General features: G+C 42.0%; 1 protein-coding gene across 1 annotated transcript in view; it reads left to right on the top strand.

The window, feature by feature from the left end:
• Positions 1-14,327, top strand: part of KHDRBS3 (KH RNA binding domain containing, signal transduction associated 3) — a 211,333-nt gene that overhangs the window by 139,187 nt on the left and 57,819 nt on the right. The window contains exon 9 of the mRNA XM_027773279.1: positions 7,261-7,456. Within this exon, the coding sequence (XP_027629080.1) occupies positions 7,261-7,456 (196 nt within the window). The remainder of the gene's footprint in view (positions 1-7,260; positions 7,457-14,327) is intronic.

Below are 14,327 nucleotides of genomic sequence, written 5' to 3'. Positions count from 1 at the left end.
GCAGAATCTAACAGAGAGCTTGATTAGTTTCTAAGTGCAAACTGTGTCCTTTGGTACGCAGTTCAGTGAGCAGATATTGTTCACCTGCTTCAGAGATGCTTGCAGTCTCTCCTATTGCATTTGTGGCTACCTCCAGCTCTGTTTCTGCAGCTCCCCATTCTCTCTCTAGCAGCTCTCTTTGCCCAAGACTTCGGGCTTCTGACTCTAGACACAAGGACTGTGGGTGAGCAAGCTGCATTTAGCTGCTCTGCTCCTGTCCTCATGCTGAAGACATAAGAAGCCCCCTCATCTAGTTTCAACCCTCCAGCATCTGTTTCCAATTCTTACCCTAATCAGCACTGAGTCTTCAAGTACTTGCTTTTCTTATTTCATCAGAAGTTCAGAGTCGTTAGCTGCCCAAGGGTTGATTTGGTTAGAGTGTATGTGGCTGTCCTAGGAGGGCTGCCCTGTGGCTGTTTTTGAGAACACCCAGGTGCTGCTGCCCCCTCCATTCACGGCGTTGCCTTTAAAATCATCCTACAGTAGTAGGTACCTTAACACGCGTTACTCAAGGTGTCCCGGGCACCTGAGCATGCACCGAACCGTGGCCCAGATAAGCTCTTGCTTTACTTACTTTGCCTCTGTGTTTTCCTTAGGTTGATGTCATTGTGTGCACGGAGTTGTCTACACAGGTGGCCCTAGGGTCCTAGTAGCAGTGCAGGGGAGCACGGGCTGCCTGATACTCAGAAACAAGGACAGCACCCACTCTGGGCGTCCACATACACAGTCACGGAAGCCTCGCAACCCCGTCTAAGTAAATGTTATCTCATTTGAGGGACGGTGTAAACAGAACTGTGAATAGAGAAGTTACACGTCTTTAAGTGCCATGTACTTTGTCATTGATGGAGTTAGGGTTAACATTCAGTCATCTCATTCTTAAATTTATGGCCTCCTCTCTCTTGTCTCTGTGTTCTTATATTTGAAAAACAATATTCCAGATGTTTGCTAAAATGAACAAATACGGTATTAGCAAACATTCTTTCTGAATATAAATGTAACATTAAATTTTATTTTAATATGATTTTAACATGAATGGAGGAACTAATCTGAAATTCTTTATGTAGCAATGTTACAATAAAACAAAGCCAAAGTATTACAATAATTTTCTTATCATTCAGTCAAACATTATAAATTCAGTCTTTCAAGCATGTAAAACTGGAAACAGCAGATGAAATAAATCAGTTGATGAAAGAAATGCTAATATAGGAATAAAAACAAAACCTTTCTAATTAAAGTTATATTTTAATATTTAAATCTAGAAAGCTGCATCTTCAGTCGGTAGTCTTACTCTAAACACACTTAGACAAGCCACTGCTTTGGCTGTGAGAGCAATAAACAACTTAATAGGAGCAGTCAGATTTACTTTTGTTAAAGAAAATGGCTGGGCTCAGAGCCTTACAGTGGTGGTAATCTTCACTGACTGCAAGATTATTCCTGAATGCCTCTGGATTAGCAGCCTGCATATTACATTCCTGGAAAACATCAGCGCTGGCCAATTTAGTTGGAGTTGACCGCTAGCCAGGTAGTTGCAGGCCTCTGCGGACTGCTATGCCCATGGGTCCTGAGCTGTTCCTGTCCAGTTGTTACAGTTCTGCTCACAGTGGTCCAACACGGACTCCAGGTGCACCCGAATAGAACTCCGTCCTTCATATGGAGAATGAGGTTTTCTGATGTGAAAAAAATCTCAATTCATACTTTTGTAAGCGCTCTAAAGGCCTCAGAACAGGGATTGCTTTACATGCTTGCACATTAGTTAAGTATATTTTCTCTTTGTTGCGTTCTTGAAGTACATTATTTCCAAGATAGGTGAAACTTCACTTTGCATGCTGTCCTTCTTTCTGAGCATCTGGCCCCCGTACTCCCCAATGCTGTTGGTGGGACCCTAGGACAGCACGTCTAGACTGCTTCGAACCCACAGTGATGCCAGCCTAAGAGAAATGCAGGGGCAATTAAGTGCAGCCAGAGAGTTTATTCGGGCCATGGCTACGGTGATTGCTCAGGCACCACAATATCCCAGGCTGCCTTGAATAATGCATGCTCAGGTACTAGAGACTTCAGGGTGATTTTAAAGGCAAAGTTTGAATGGGAGGAGGAAGTAGCAAGGAATCTTGTACAGCAGTGGCTGAATTCTGTTCATGGGGGAGTAAGATAACTTCACAGTCAGCCAGACTCACTTTGCTTGGTCTTAAGCAAAATGAAACGATGAATCTGGCACGTTTGTGTACCTGAAACATTTTGAAAGTTCTAACTAATAGTTATGACTGATGGAAGGTAAAGGAGGAATGTACTTGGGGAGCAAGGATCTTCATAAAAACAGAGGCCAGTAAGTCTAGGCAGGAGAGCTGCAATTTCAGGTGCAGGTACCTCAGCCAGAAGATGTGCATGAGCTTTTGTTTCCCTATAGGTCTCGCTCAGGTAGACTGGACTCTCCTGTTTTCAGGAAAATCTGGTCTGTTTTGGAATCTACCAGCTCCTCTAGTTTCAGGTGATGATGCTGCATTTTAGCATGAGAAACGTATTTTTATTCTGGTCTGTTGGGGCCTAGAACATGAACTCAGTCCAGAACATGGTCTCCTGATCTAGCAGTCCGGAGGGAATGTGTCTTCTGCCTTTTCTGGTTCTGAGCGTAGAGATAGCTCTCAGTGTGTGCTCAGTAAATATTCACAAAAATAATAAATGAACGAGACCAGGTTTTGAAAAATCTAAAAAATTCCTCATTTCTCTTGTGGAATACATTTACTGCCACCCCAGCACAACTTACACACCCATATGACCTATCGCCCCTAACACCTAAGAGCAAATACTGTGAATTTAGTCTCGGCCTGAGTAATGTTTGCCCACTGGCTGCTGGGATTGAACATTTCTGTCAGTTTTTACCCCTCCAGGGTAACACTTGAAAAAGATAACTGTAGAATTCGATAGATCTAGAATCAGACGTCATTGCCAGTGCTGGCTGTTTGAGTAGCACAAGAAACTTACTTCCCCTCCACACTCTTAGGTGAAGTGGCGACAGAGCTGCCAGTCTTACAAGCGTCCCCTCAGGAGTAAACACCGTACCACACATAATAGGATCGTTGTCATACTTGGCACACACACAGCCCAAAACAACAGCTTCTCCCTGCCTTTTCTGTTCTCTCACTGAACACTGAAGGTCAGCCATGGTGCTGCAGCATAACAACACCCCATGCACCGAGGCTGCATGGGGAGGCTCTGACTCGGCGTCCTCAGGTCCTCTCACACCTGAACTTGCTGATGCTCAGCTTCTGGTGAAACCATGGAACTTTTTCAAAGAGATAACTATCAAGACCCTCATTTCCTGGGACCAGCAGTTAGCGTAATGGCTATGTCATTGGACTCCCATGTTGTCGACCGCGGTTCGAGTCCTGGACCCAGTGGCTTAAACTCACGCTGGGCACGTGTGCGCCCAAGATCCTGATAGGAGAAAGGATTGTGGTGTGGCCATCCCCCCGGGGGGTGATTTCTCGCTTTCTGTCTTTCTGTCTCTTTCTGGCGAGCGCATACACCCTATAGCAAAATCTTCTCCAGAAAAAGAAAAAAGAAAAGACCCTCACTTATCTTCTTCTCCCTGAACTTCTACTAAATGACTAAAAAGGGAAGAAAAAGTTTTAAAAATCTGTGAAAGTGCAGAAAATTATGAAATTAGGAATTTTAAGATAAAAAGTGATGGGACAGTAATGGACACATAAGAGCAAAGTGTGCTATAAAAGGCAGCCAGGGAGCTAAGAGCCTTTTTAAAGAGCCCCAAAGAAACTGAGCTAACAAAATAAGCATATGAAAAAATTGAAAATGGCAAGAAAACAAACATACATGGATGCCTTGGTCCTGATAGGAAGGTGCTAAAGAATTAATGGAAGCAATATGCCTGCTCTCTAAACAGTCCGTGGAAACTCTGCTAGTGGAAATAGCTCAGGAGGTTGGAAAGGACAAGAAGGGCAGTAATGTGAATGCGTATAAAGTCTCTTCCCAGTGCTTTCCTCACAATGGCTATGTCATTGGACTCCCATGTTGTCGACCGCGGTTCGAGTCCTGGACCCAGTGGCTTAAACTCACGCTGGGCACGTGTGCGCCCAAGATCCTGATAGGAGAAAGGATTGTGGTGTGGCCATCCCCCCGGGGGGTGATTTCTCGCTTTCTGTCTTTCTGTCTCTTTCTGGCGAGCGCATACACCCTATAGCAAAATCTTCTCCAGAAAAAGAAAAAAGAAAAGACCCTCACTTATCTTCTTCTCCCTGAACTTCTACTAAATGACTAAAAAGGGAAGAAAAAGTTTTAAAAATCTGTGAAAGTGCAGAAAATTATGAAATTAGGAATTTTAAGATAAAAAGTGATGGGACAGTAATGGACACATAAGAGCAAAGTGTGCTATAAAAGGCAGCCAGGGAGCTAAGAGCCTTTTTAAAGAGCCCCAAAGAAACTGAGCTAACAAAATAAGCATATGAAAAAATTGAAAATGGCAAGAAAACAAACATACATGGATGCCTTGGTCCTGATAGGAAGGTGCTAAAGAATTAATGGAAGCAATATGCCTGCTCTCTAAACAGTCCGTGGAAACTCTGCTAGTGGAAATAGCTCAGGAGGTTGGAAAGGACAAGAAGGGCAGTAATGTGAATGCGTATAAAGTCTCTTCCCAGTGCTTTCCTCACTCATAGGATGTCGGTAGGCCCTTGTGCTCTGCTCCTGCTTCCCCAAGCCGCCGCCTGAGTTCTACAGCATGCTCTGCCTTTACACCAAGCTGTCTCTCATTGTGTCATAGTAAAATCTAGGCAGGTTTTGAAATATATTTTTAAACTTCCTATTTACTTTTTGTATTTATATTTGTTTAAATAGTTGTATCTTCTAAATTTTATGAAGCAGAAAAGTTTTACTATTTGGGAAAGTAAGCCAATCACCCTTAAGAGCCTTCTTCCTTTTCCCCGTGTCTCATCCTGGGGAGGTAAGAGAGCAGCTGGGCTAGCCCTCGAGCAGCATTTTTCTTTCTTTCCCCATCCCCACCCTGACCAAGCATAGCCCCAGACAAGAATTTCGGACAGAATTTTGGGAAGTGTTTCCTATGACTAAACTCTACCATGGCTCAAGGCCAGGCCGCAGACCTCCCTGGCTGGCCCGGGCTGGTCCCATCTCCTAACTCATAAAGTAGAAACCATGTTGAAGAGTTGCGTCCAAAGACTGAACTCCTAGGCTGAGTTTATGAGTGTTCCTTCTGATTTTCTGTAGAGATTATAGGATAACTGATACCATTTCTTCTTTTCATAGTTTATAGAATTTCCTTTGGGGGGAAGGTTATTATTTGCGAATTTTTTTAATGGACATAAACCTAAATAACCTTCAGGTTATTTAATTCTCCTTGTGTGAGTTTTGGTTGGTTGTGTATTTTAGTCAGTCAGTCCACTTCATCCAAGTTAAATAATTTATAGGCCTTAACTTGTTCATAGTATTCTTTTAGTAATCCTTACTGTCCTTGAGATCAGTAGTGGTGATGCCTTTTCATTCCTGATATCCTTTGGGTTTTGTTTTTTGTTTTTTTTTTTTTCATTTGTTTGTTTATCTGCTCTAGAGGTTTTAATCTTTTCAAGAACCAGCTTTCAGTTCTATTAATTTTCTCTGTTTTTTAATTTTTTTTAAAAGTGAGTTTTTAGCTATTTGCTTTTGTAAACACTAAACGGGGAGAAAACGGATGTGTTGGCAGCCGGCATTCTCAGCTGCGGCTGATTTGGCAGGCCCTGTGCGGCTGAGCTAGATTGGGTTGGTCTTTATTCTCAGCCACACTTTTATCTTTATTCAGTTCAAGTAAGAGTTGCATGTTTGCCTAGATCTTTACTTGTGTTGGACCATTCTCAGTATAGCTACTTCCTTCTTCCTCTCTGACTTAAAGTCTCGTATTTTACATTACAATACAGTCATGGATTGGGGCCGGTCAGGTCAGTGGTGTGATGGTTAAGGCAGCTGGATCCCACATGGCCAGCTACATGATTCGAGTTACAGACTCTGTGCCTTGAAAAAAGCACTAGGCACGTGGATCCCCAAATTCCCAAGAGAATGGTGAAGAAGGTATTGCAATGTGGCCAACTCCCTGGGGAGGTGCTTTCTTAATTTTTCTCCTCCCTCTCTGCCTCCTTCTCTCTCTGCCTCACTTTAGTGAGCACAACATTCCCTATAGCAAACTTAAAAAAGAAAAAATAAAGGTATACAATCATATGCTGCTCACTATTCTGGTTAGTGATCGGACACACTTATGATGGTGATTCGGTAAGGTTATCATAGGCTGTTCCATCTAGATTTGTGTACAACCTCTCTGATATCCACGTGGACAAAATTAACGAGTCATTTCTCAGGATGTGTCTTCACCACTGATTGACACATGACTGCAGTGGATATGTTCAATTTACTTCAGAAAATGACTGTGTTTATTTAACCTAGGAAGGATGTTTTATGACCAGCCCTATAATGAAGTTGTTAAGCTCAGTATATAGGGAACTAGATCCCACATAGACAATTGTGGTTTGAATCCCAGTTCCAACCATTTGAAGAACATGCTGGGCACATGTGCATGCGTGCCTCAAATCCTGATGGGGTAGAAAAATGGAGGAAGAAAGATTGTAGCATGACCACTCCCCATTGCAGAGGGGGTATTATCTCTTTCTCTCTCTCTCTCATGTACCCTTTGGCAATACAAGAGAGTGACATTGTCTGTTACGTTGCAGTTAGTACATTATTTACTTAGGTACATTTTATTCTCTCTCGTGGACTTGTGGCATAGATTTAGTGCCTGGACTAGCTGTCTTTCCGATCATTTTTAAATCTCCCAAGCCTTAGTTTCCTTGTCCATAGATGTGCAAGATGGGTGCTCCCGGGTAGTGCAGCATGAAGTTTGGGTGTGATCTTGGCATGGCATCATGCAAAACCCTTCGGTGTATTTAGCCTCCCCAGAGTTGTAACTTCCTGCTCTGTATACTAGCCAGAAATGAATGGAGTTCGTCGGTACTCCCGTATTTATTTTTGCTAGATTAACTGCCCAAGTTACGTAAGATTCTTTGGTAGACACCTGTTTCTGGTTTGCTTTAGTTCTAACTTTGCATATGGTTTCCTTTTCCTGCTTTTCAGTAGTACAGAACATTGATTTTTCTGTAGTATAAATGTGTGTGGATAAGGGAGTATTAGAGAATATGATGACTATTGCTAATTTGATCCTCTTGTTTCCAGGGGAAGGGGAGGAGTCACAGCACGGCCAGTTGCAGTTGGTGTACCACGAGGGACGCCAGCGCCCAGGGGCGTCCTTTCAACCCGAGGGCCAGTGAGTCGGGGGAGAGGACTTCTCACTCCCAGAGCAAGAGGAGCTCCCCCAACTGGGTACAGACCTCCACCGCCACCCCCAACACAAGAGACCTACGGAGAATATGTAAGTGATGGTGTTGATGTGATTGACCCAACCCATACGTGGCCCGGGTGTTGTAACCAGGAGCTCACCTCTCCTTTTTAGTTATTTAGTCTTCTGCCTTAGCTCAACGAACCCCTAAGTTCCTGTACTAGTACAGATACGACATGCCATTTTTCATTAAATAGTTGAAATCTAAGCTATGAAAGAAGAATTTAGTACAAGACTAGGATCAAGGAGACATGTTATCAAGCTCTTTCTAGAGTTTAGTGTGACTTTCTTTCATTTTTCATTCCAGGCCACCTCTAAGTAAATCATCTGAAAAATAATTGACTATGCAGATCATGATGGGTTTGCCCTTAAGTATTTCCCTTTAGGCTTTGCTGTTGATTCTTAGTGGAAATTCTTTTCAATGAAGAAAACAAAGGCTCCATATTTTTCATCTTATGCAAATGAGATAGTTTTTCATTTACCAGTTAGTAATTCTTTTGACAATGATTCATAGACTTACTTAACATAAGACAAAGAAAAAAAAATTGGGTTTGGGTAGAAGAAAGAATATAAACATTTTGGATTTTTGCTCTAACTCCCTAGTTTGCCATAAATGAAGCAGCAGCTGACAGGTGATTCGTGTTAGTGACGGAAAGTATGGCAGTGTGAGTACACGGACTGTTGTGAGTGACAGGGAAGTGATGTCGGGTAGCCATATGAGCAGTAGGTTTTCATGTCTTACTTTAATTGAGATCTCTTGCTAGGTGTCTGGCAGCCCTTTGCACAATTTCCAGAAGGTTGCCTTAATTCCCTGGGGTACTGACAGATCTCCTTAGCTTTATCTGCATCCACTGGAAAGATCAGAATCTTTGTCTTAGACACATGAACATTATTTAATTCTCTGAACAGGCCTCGGACTTTTGCTCATGCTGCCTGCTTGGCCTAGCGTGATCTTACATTTCATCTGACTCCTCTTTGTCTTTCTAGACTGAGGTCAGCTGTTGCTAGGGAAATTCAGAGGTGGTAATAATTGACCTGTTGAGCATTTCTGCAGTTATTTATTACATGTCTCTCTCTCACCTAGACTGAAGGTCTGGAAGAGCAAGGATGGATGGAAAACTTTTATCTCTGTTTTTGACCGAGAGTGCATACTGGGAGCTCAGTGAATTGTGTTGAACAGATAATCCTGAAATAAGCAGTTCCATCACTTTGTTGTTCCACTGGGGAAAGGTGTGACCCCTAGCTTCTCTCTTTCTATTTCTTGCAGTTGGACCTGTTTCTATTTCCTATTACTCTTATCTAACCGATGACTCTCATCCCTCAACTCTTTCACACGTGCTAGGTCTCCTGGAAATAGGGGGGACTACTGTCCCTTAGGCCTCATGGATGTGGACGTCCGTCTCGCATGTTTGGGCTTAATGTAGATGTGGCTGGTTGGTCTAGTGGGCATTGACAGACAGGGAGAGTAGGAAACCTGAATCCTAGGTCTCATTTTACCATAAATTTGGTATGAGTCAGCCAGGCATTTTGCTTTTTGGATTTCACAATCCAGGTATTTCAAAAAGAGCTATTGCCTTCTTTCCATGTGTTTATTTATCTTTCTACTTGGTAAAGATTGAATTTATCTGTATGAGAACTAGACACACATGTTCTCTTTTTAAGTGTTTGTATTCTGGTGAGTTTATAAAGTAGTTAGGTGGGGGACCAGTGGGTAGCATGGTGGTTAAGGCACTGGACACTCCCACATGGCTGGCCACGGTTCAAGTCCCGAACCTGATGGCTTGCTTTCTTACTTTCCTTCTGTCTCTCTCTCTCTCTATTTCACTCTAGTCAAATTAAAATAAATGAATGAATAAATAAAAATTTAAAATAATTCTTTTTAAAAAATGTAAAGAAAGTAGTTAGGTGAACAAAATGAAAGATTCTTGAAAAGCTGAAGTCCAGGGGAGAAAAAGCACAAGCAAGAGAAATTCAGGTCACTTGGTTTTGTTACTTATAGTTGTGATTTTTATGGGTAGATGATGGAAAGGCATTAAAACAGTTGAATTGATAAGTATTCTGTACAGCTCATTCATTCCTCTCTTCATCCACTGCCACAAATGAGGTTATGGCCCTGCAGAAGTCCTGTAGAGGCAAGCTGGTGACACTGTGGTTAAGGTGGCTACAATCCACGTGGCTGCCTGTGCAGTTTGAGCCTCAGACCCAGCAGCTAGAACATGCTGGACACGTGTGTGCACATGCCCAAAATCCCAAAAGGGGAAACGAAGGAGAAGAGATTGCAGTGTGACCACACCTTCCTGAGGGGTGCTTTCTCACTCTTCCCCTCTCTGGCAAGTCCATACATCCTCCAGCAAATCTTTCAAAAAGAGTATTTGTACCCTTTGAGGAACAAAGATTTGAGGCTCTGAAGAAGGCAGCGCACATAATCACTCTGGGCCGGTGCTCTTCCAGGCGCCGTTGTGGCTGCAGCTGCGATTTCAACCCAGGCCAGTGCTGTCGGCCACACCACAGTGTTGCCTTCAGAAACTGACTGCACATCTGCCCTCCTTTTAATTTGGCTGGAATGCAGCCTTAGCAGTGTCACCAGCTTCAGATGATGATAACTCTTGCACATGTGAAATGGTTGTGCACCTTCTGGGTGTGCTTCTGCTGTAACAGTGGGACACCCTCTTCGGTAAGTTGAATTACTGTCTTGGAGGGCGCAAATTATAAATGTGGTTACTTTCACACTTAATGTATCTACTATTCTTGGGAATGCTTTTTAAAATTGATAAGAGAAATTCTCCCATATAGCCTTGCCTCTTGTAAGCCCTCCAGACACAGTTGTGTTAACGCCTCAGTAGCTGAACTTACCACATAACAAACGCAGTTGGGCGGCGGTATAGGAGGAGATGAAGCACTCCTCACTGGCAGTAGGTTGCTGTTTGTGGCACTGCCTCTCCCGTGTACCCTCTGACCTCAGGTTCTTCCCCTAACCCAACTTGAATTTCCTGCTCTCAGCCCCTTCAGTGTGGCTTCACGGTCTCTGCCTTATCCCCAGACGTTGGCCATGGAACGTCACTGTGTGAACTCTAAAGATTAATCACAAAACATATGAGCTTTGCAGAGTATGGGGGGATTTTCTTTAAATTATTTTATTCTTTGTTTCTAGGATTTTAGATATGATGAGTACACTATAAGAGATCCATTTTGGGAAGCCAAGGAGTCTATGACAAAAAGAAACAGTTATCCATTCATGTATCAAGTGGGAAAGTTCCAGTGGGTTTTCTTAAAAACATAGTAAAACAGTTATTCTGTTGAAATGGAATAATTATAAATTAAACTTGGGACCCTCCCCCAAATTCACCTTTATGTTCTTAGCAACTTACATCATGTCAGGCACATAGTAGATACTTGTTAAATGATGAATGAATGGTCTCAAGACTGAATTTTAAAAAGTTGTCCCCTGTAGAGAGTCTAGCAAAGATGCCGCCTGTGTGGTTTTCATTTTATTCACATAGCTGTGGATATATAGCATAACTATTCACACACTGCTTTATAGTATAATTGTTAGTTCACGTGTGTCTGTTCTTGAGATCATTCACTTTTAAGGAGTAACACAGTCTCTTAATATCTAAATCAGTTTACTCTCTAGCTACTAGCACAGTTTCTGACGCATTATAAGTAGACATTACTGGACTGAACAGCCCTTCCCAGGTGCTTGATAAGTTTTCCCGATAAAGGTTACAATTGATTTCCTTCACGTCACTATCAAAATCATCTTCTGTGAAGAAATATGATGGTTGGTATTTCCCCAAGTTATTGTTGACTTCTAGTATTCAGAGGATATCATAGCCTACACAGGCATCAGACTGATTCTCCATAGCTCCTACACACACAGAGTAACCCTCTCCGTCCGTGGGTTTTCTAAGGCAGAATAGCAGCAGAAATACGTGAAACGGAATTATTCATGAAAAAAAGAGGCACATTTCGCTGACCGTTCTGGTGGCTAGAAATAAGCATGGGTTCTGGTGTCTGGTACGGCATTGCCATGTGCCCGGGAGAAGCAGAGGAAAGCAGGTGCATCAGTGGGACATGCTGTGGCCGACTTGTTTTTATAACAGCCTGCTCTCACTGGAACTAATTAGGGAGAACTGCTTGGCCCTGACTGTTCCTGAGGGATCCACCCAGTGCTCCACGCCCTTCCCAGGAAGCCCCACCTCCCAACACTGCAGCTTCAGGTGTCGGGTTGCAGCGTAAGATTTCAGTGGTCCACATCACTCGCACCATAGGGCGAACACACTGTAAACCTCATCTCCGTGTAAGAGGGAACTTCCAAGAAAGGCATAATACGGAATGAGAAGCTACTCCCCACAAGGCACTTTCACACATGCCATGGTATTCTCAATACCACTCAGTGAGGTATTGTGATTCTGTTTTTCAAATTTTAAGAGTTTAAGTGTCTTACCCAAAGTCACATGGCAGGTAAAGGAGCAGATGCAGGATTCAAAAGTCAAAACCTGTGTTCTAGCTTGAAAAGTCAGTGCTTTCTTAAAACAGAACCAGACAGTGCTCTGCTAGCCGAGATGATAAAATGTCGTTTATCGTTGGAAGAAGTGCAACAGATGTTGTGTGTTCCCCTCATTAGGAGAGCCATGAGAGGATTATAGGAGGCTGAATTAAATAACCTCTGTTTCTTGCAATTCACTGATTCTCTGGTTTTAAGCTACCCTAAGTAGGTAAAAGGAAAATGGAGAACTGAATGGAATGGGATTAGAGGTTTAAGGAAAGCAAACAAATGAATAAAGTATTTTTTGACTATTGGCAAAAACAGCGTTTTTATTATTTAAGAATTTCAGAGTATGAGCCTTATAGTTGAAGGAGCCAGATCTCACATGGCTGACCACAGTTTAAATTCCAGCCCTGGTGGTTTGAAAAACACACCGGATGTGTGCATATGTGCCCCAGATCCCAACAGGATGGAAAGATGGAGGGGGATTTGTGGTGTGACCATGCCTCATTGAGAAGCACACCCTCTCTCTCTCTCTTTCTGGCCAGGGTGTACGCACTCTGGAAAGAAAAAAGAAAGAAAAGAAAAGAAAGGAATTTCAGAGCATTTATATCTTTGAAAAAGGCTTGTCTTTCCTTTGGAGCTCAGAAATGTATTTAAATGTTTCCTTGAAAATTCCTCATAGTGATGAAGTTCTTACTTCTGTAGAACTTGTTTGTTATATATAACCAATGCACTTTGTATCTTTCATTTAACACTTACTATATGGGGTCATTATTTCCAGAATAAAAGATTGGAATTTAAACAAAAACGAGGGATAAAATTTTTTTGAAATCCTGCTACATTGCTACTTTTTTGAGAAAGTATATATTGTCAGCACCAAGAGATGCTTAATATTCTTCAGATTATACATATTAAAATGAAAGTATTCTAATATAGTTTTAGGCTCAAGAAAAGTTAAATTAGTAGTGTACTAATTATCTTTAGAAAATAGTCATATTATGACCATTAAAAGAATGTGATTTATTAGCCAAAGTGAGAACGTAATCATTTATATGTAGTTATCTCCTTATCAAAGTGTACCTGTTGTAATTTAATCAGTTTTTTTGCAAGGTGAGTAGGTGAAGGTATTTGTTCATTTGTAATGTCATCTGGGCCAACCGTTCATCAGAGCCACTGTCGAAAAATACTCCCTGAGTGTCTGTCATTGAGAAGAACATCTGTTAACAAGTAAATCTCTTTGACTGGGAGATTATTACAACACCTGTAACATACACAATAGCCTTTTGAGAATAGGCTAACGATTGGTAAGACCAAGTCTTTCTCTCAGTGAATCCCTGTTTCTTAAGAATAATTCTAGGGCCAGCTTGTGGTGGTGTGGTGGTCAGCACAGCTGGATCCCACATGGCCAACTGCAGAATTTGAGTCTCATACCTTGTGACTTGAAAAACACACTTTACAGGTGTGTATGGATGCCCAAAATCTCAAGAGGAGAATGGTGAAAAGGGATTGTCATGTTGCCTATCTGCTTCTTCCCCTTGGGGGGGTGGTAGTGGTGCTTTCTTACTCTCTTTCTTTCTCTCGCTCTCTCTCTCAGGTGAGTACATGTGCCCTGTAGCAAATGTTTTTTAAATGACTAAGAAAACAAGGCAGTGCAACACGATTAGCTTCTTTTTTTCCAAAAAGAAAGCACATAATGGGTATATTTTGAACCATTTGACTGTAAATTGGAACCATCTGGTCTGCTTTTGACTTGGTAGTCTACTTTATTACAGTAACACATTTTTCCCCCAATAGGTCATGTGCACTTGCCAAAGAGAGACAAACAGAGAGAGGGACAGTGAGAAATCCCCAGGAGAGATGGCCACACTGCAATCCCTTGTTCTCCATTTTTCTCTTGGGATTTTGGACATGCACACATATTCACCCAGTGTGATTTTCAAGCTGCTGGGTCTGGGATTCAAACTACAGTCAGCCATGTGGGAGTCCAGTACCTTAACCACCATGCTACCCCCTTAACCTCTCCCCCCCATCATCTATTTTTTTGAGAACAAGAAGTACTTCTTTTCCAAAATGACATTGATTTATCACTTATGTCCAAATAATTAAGTAGCTGACAAGCTAATTAGTGTAACCCAGAGTACATTCAATAAAAGCACTTTAACAATTCAAATTATTGGTATAATTACACTTAAAGAGATGCCTCATGCTTCCTGGCAGAGCTCAATTTCAGTATGAATTTCTAAAGTGAAACCCTTTTTGATAAATTGCTTTAGGGTCAGCGTGCAAAAAAAACATATAATTAAAACAAAATGTATGTTCTTCTAACACTCAATATCGTAGTTTTATTTACTATCTTTGAAAGATCTATGCATTTGATACTAGACACATGTACGGGCAGGGCCTGATCTCTGC

The sequence above is a fragment of the Tupaia chinensis genome, unplaced genomic scaffold, assembly GCF_000334495.1.
Source record: "Tupaia chinensis unplaced genomic scaffold, TupChi_1.0 Scaffold000335_1, whole genome shotgun sequence".
Taxonomy (NCBI): Eukaryota; Metazoa; Chordata; class Mammalia; order Scandentia; family Tupaiidae; genus Tupaia; species Tupaia belangeri.
Note: the sequence above shows the minus strand (reverse complement) of the source record. Positions and strands in the feature narration are given on the sequence as shown.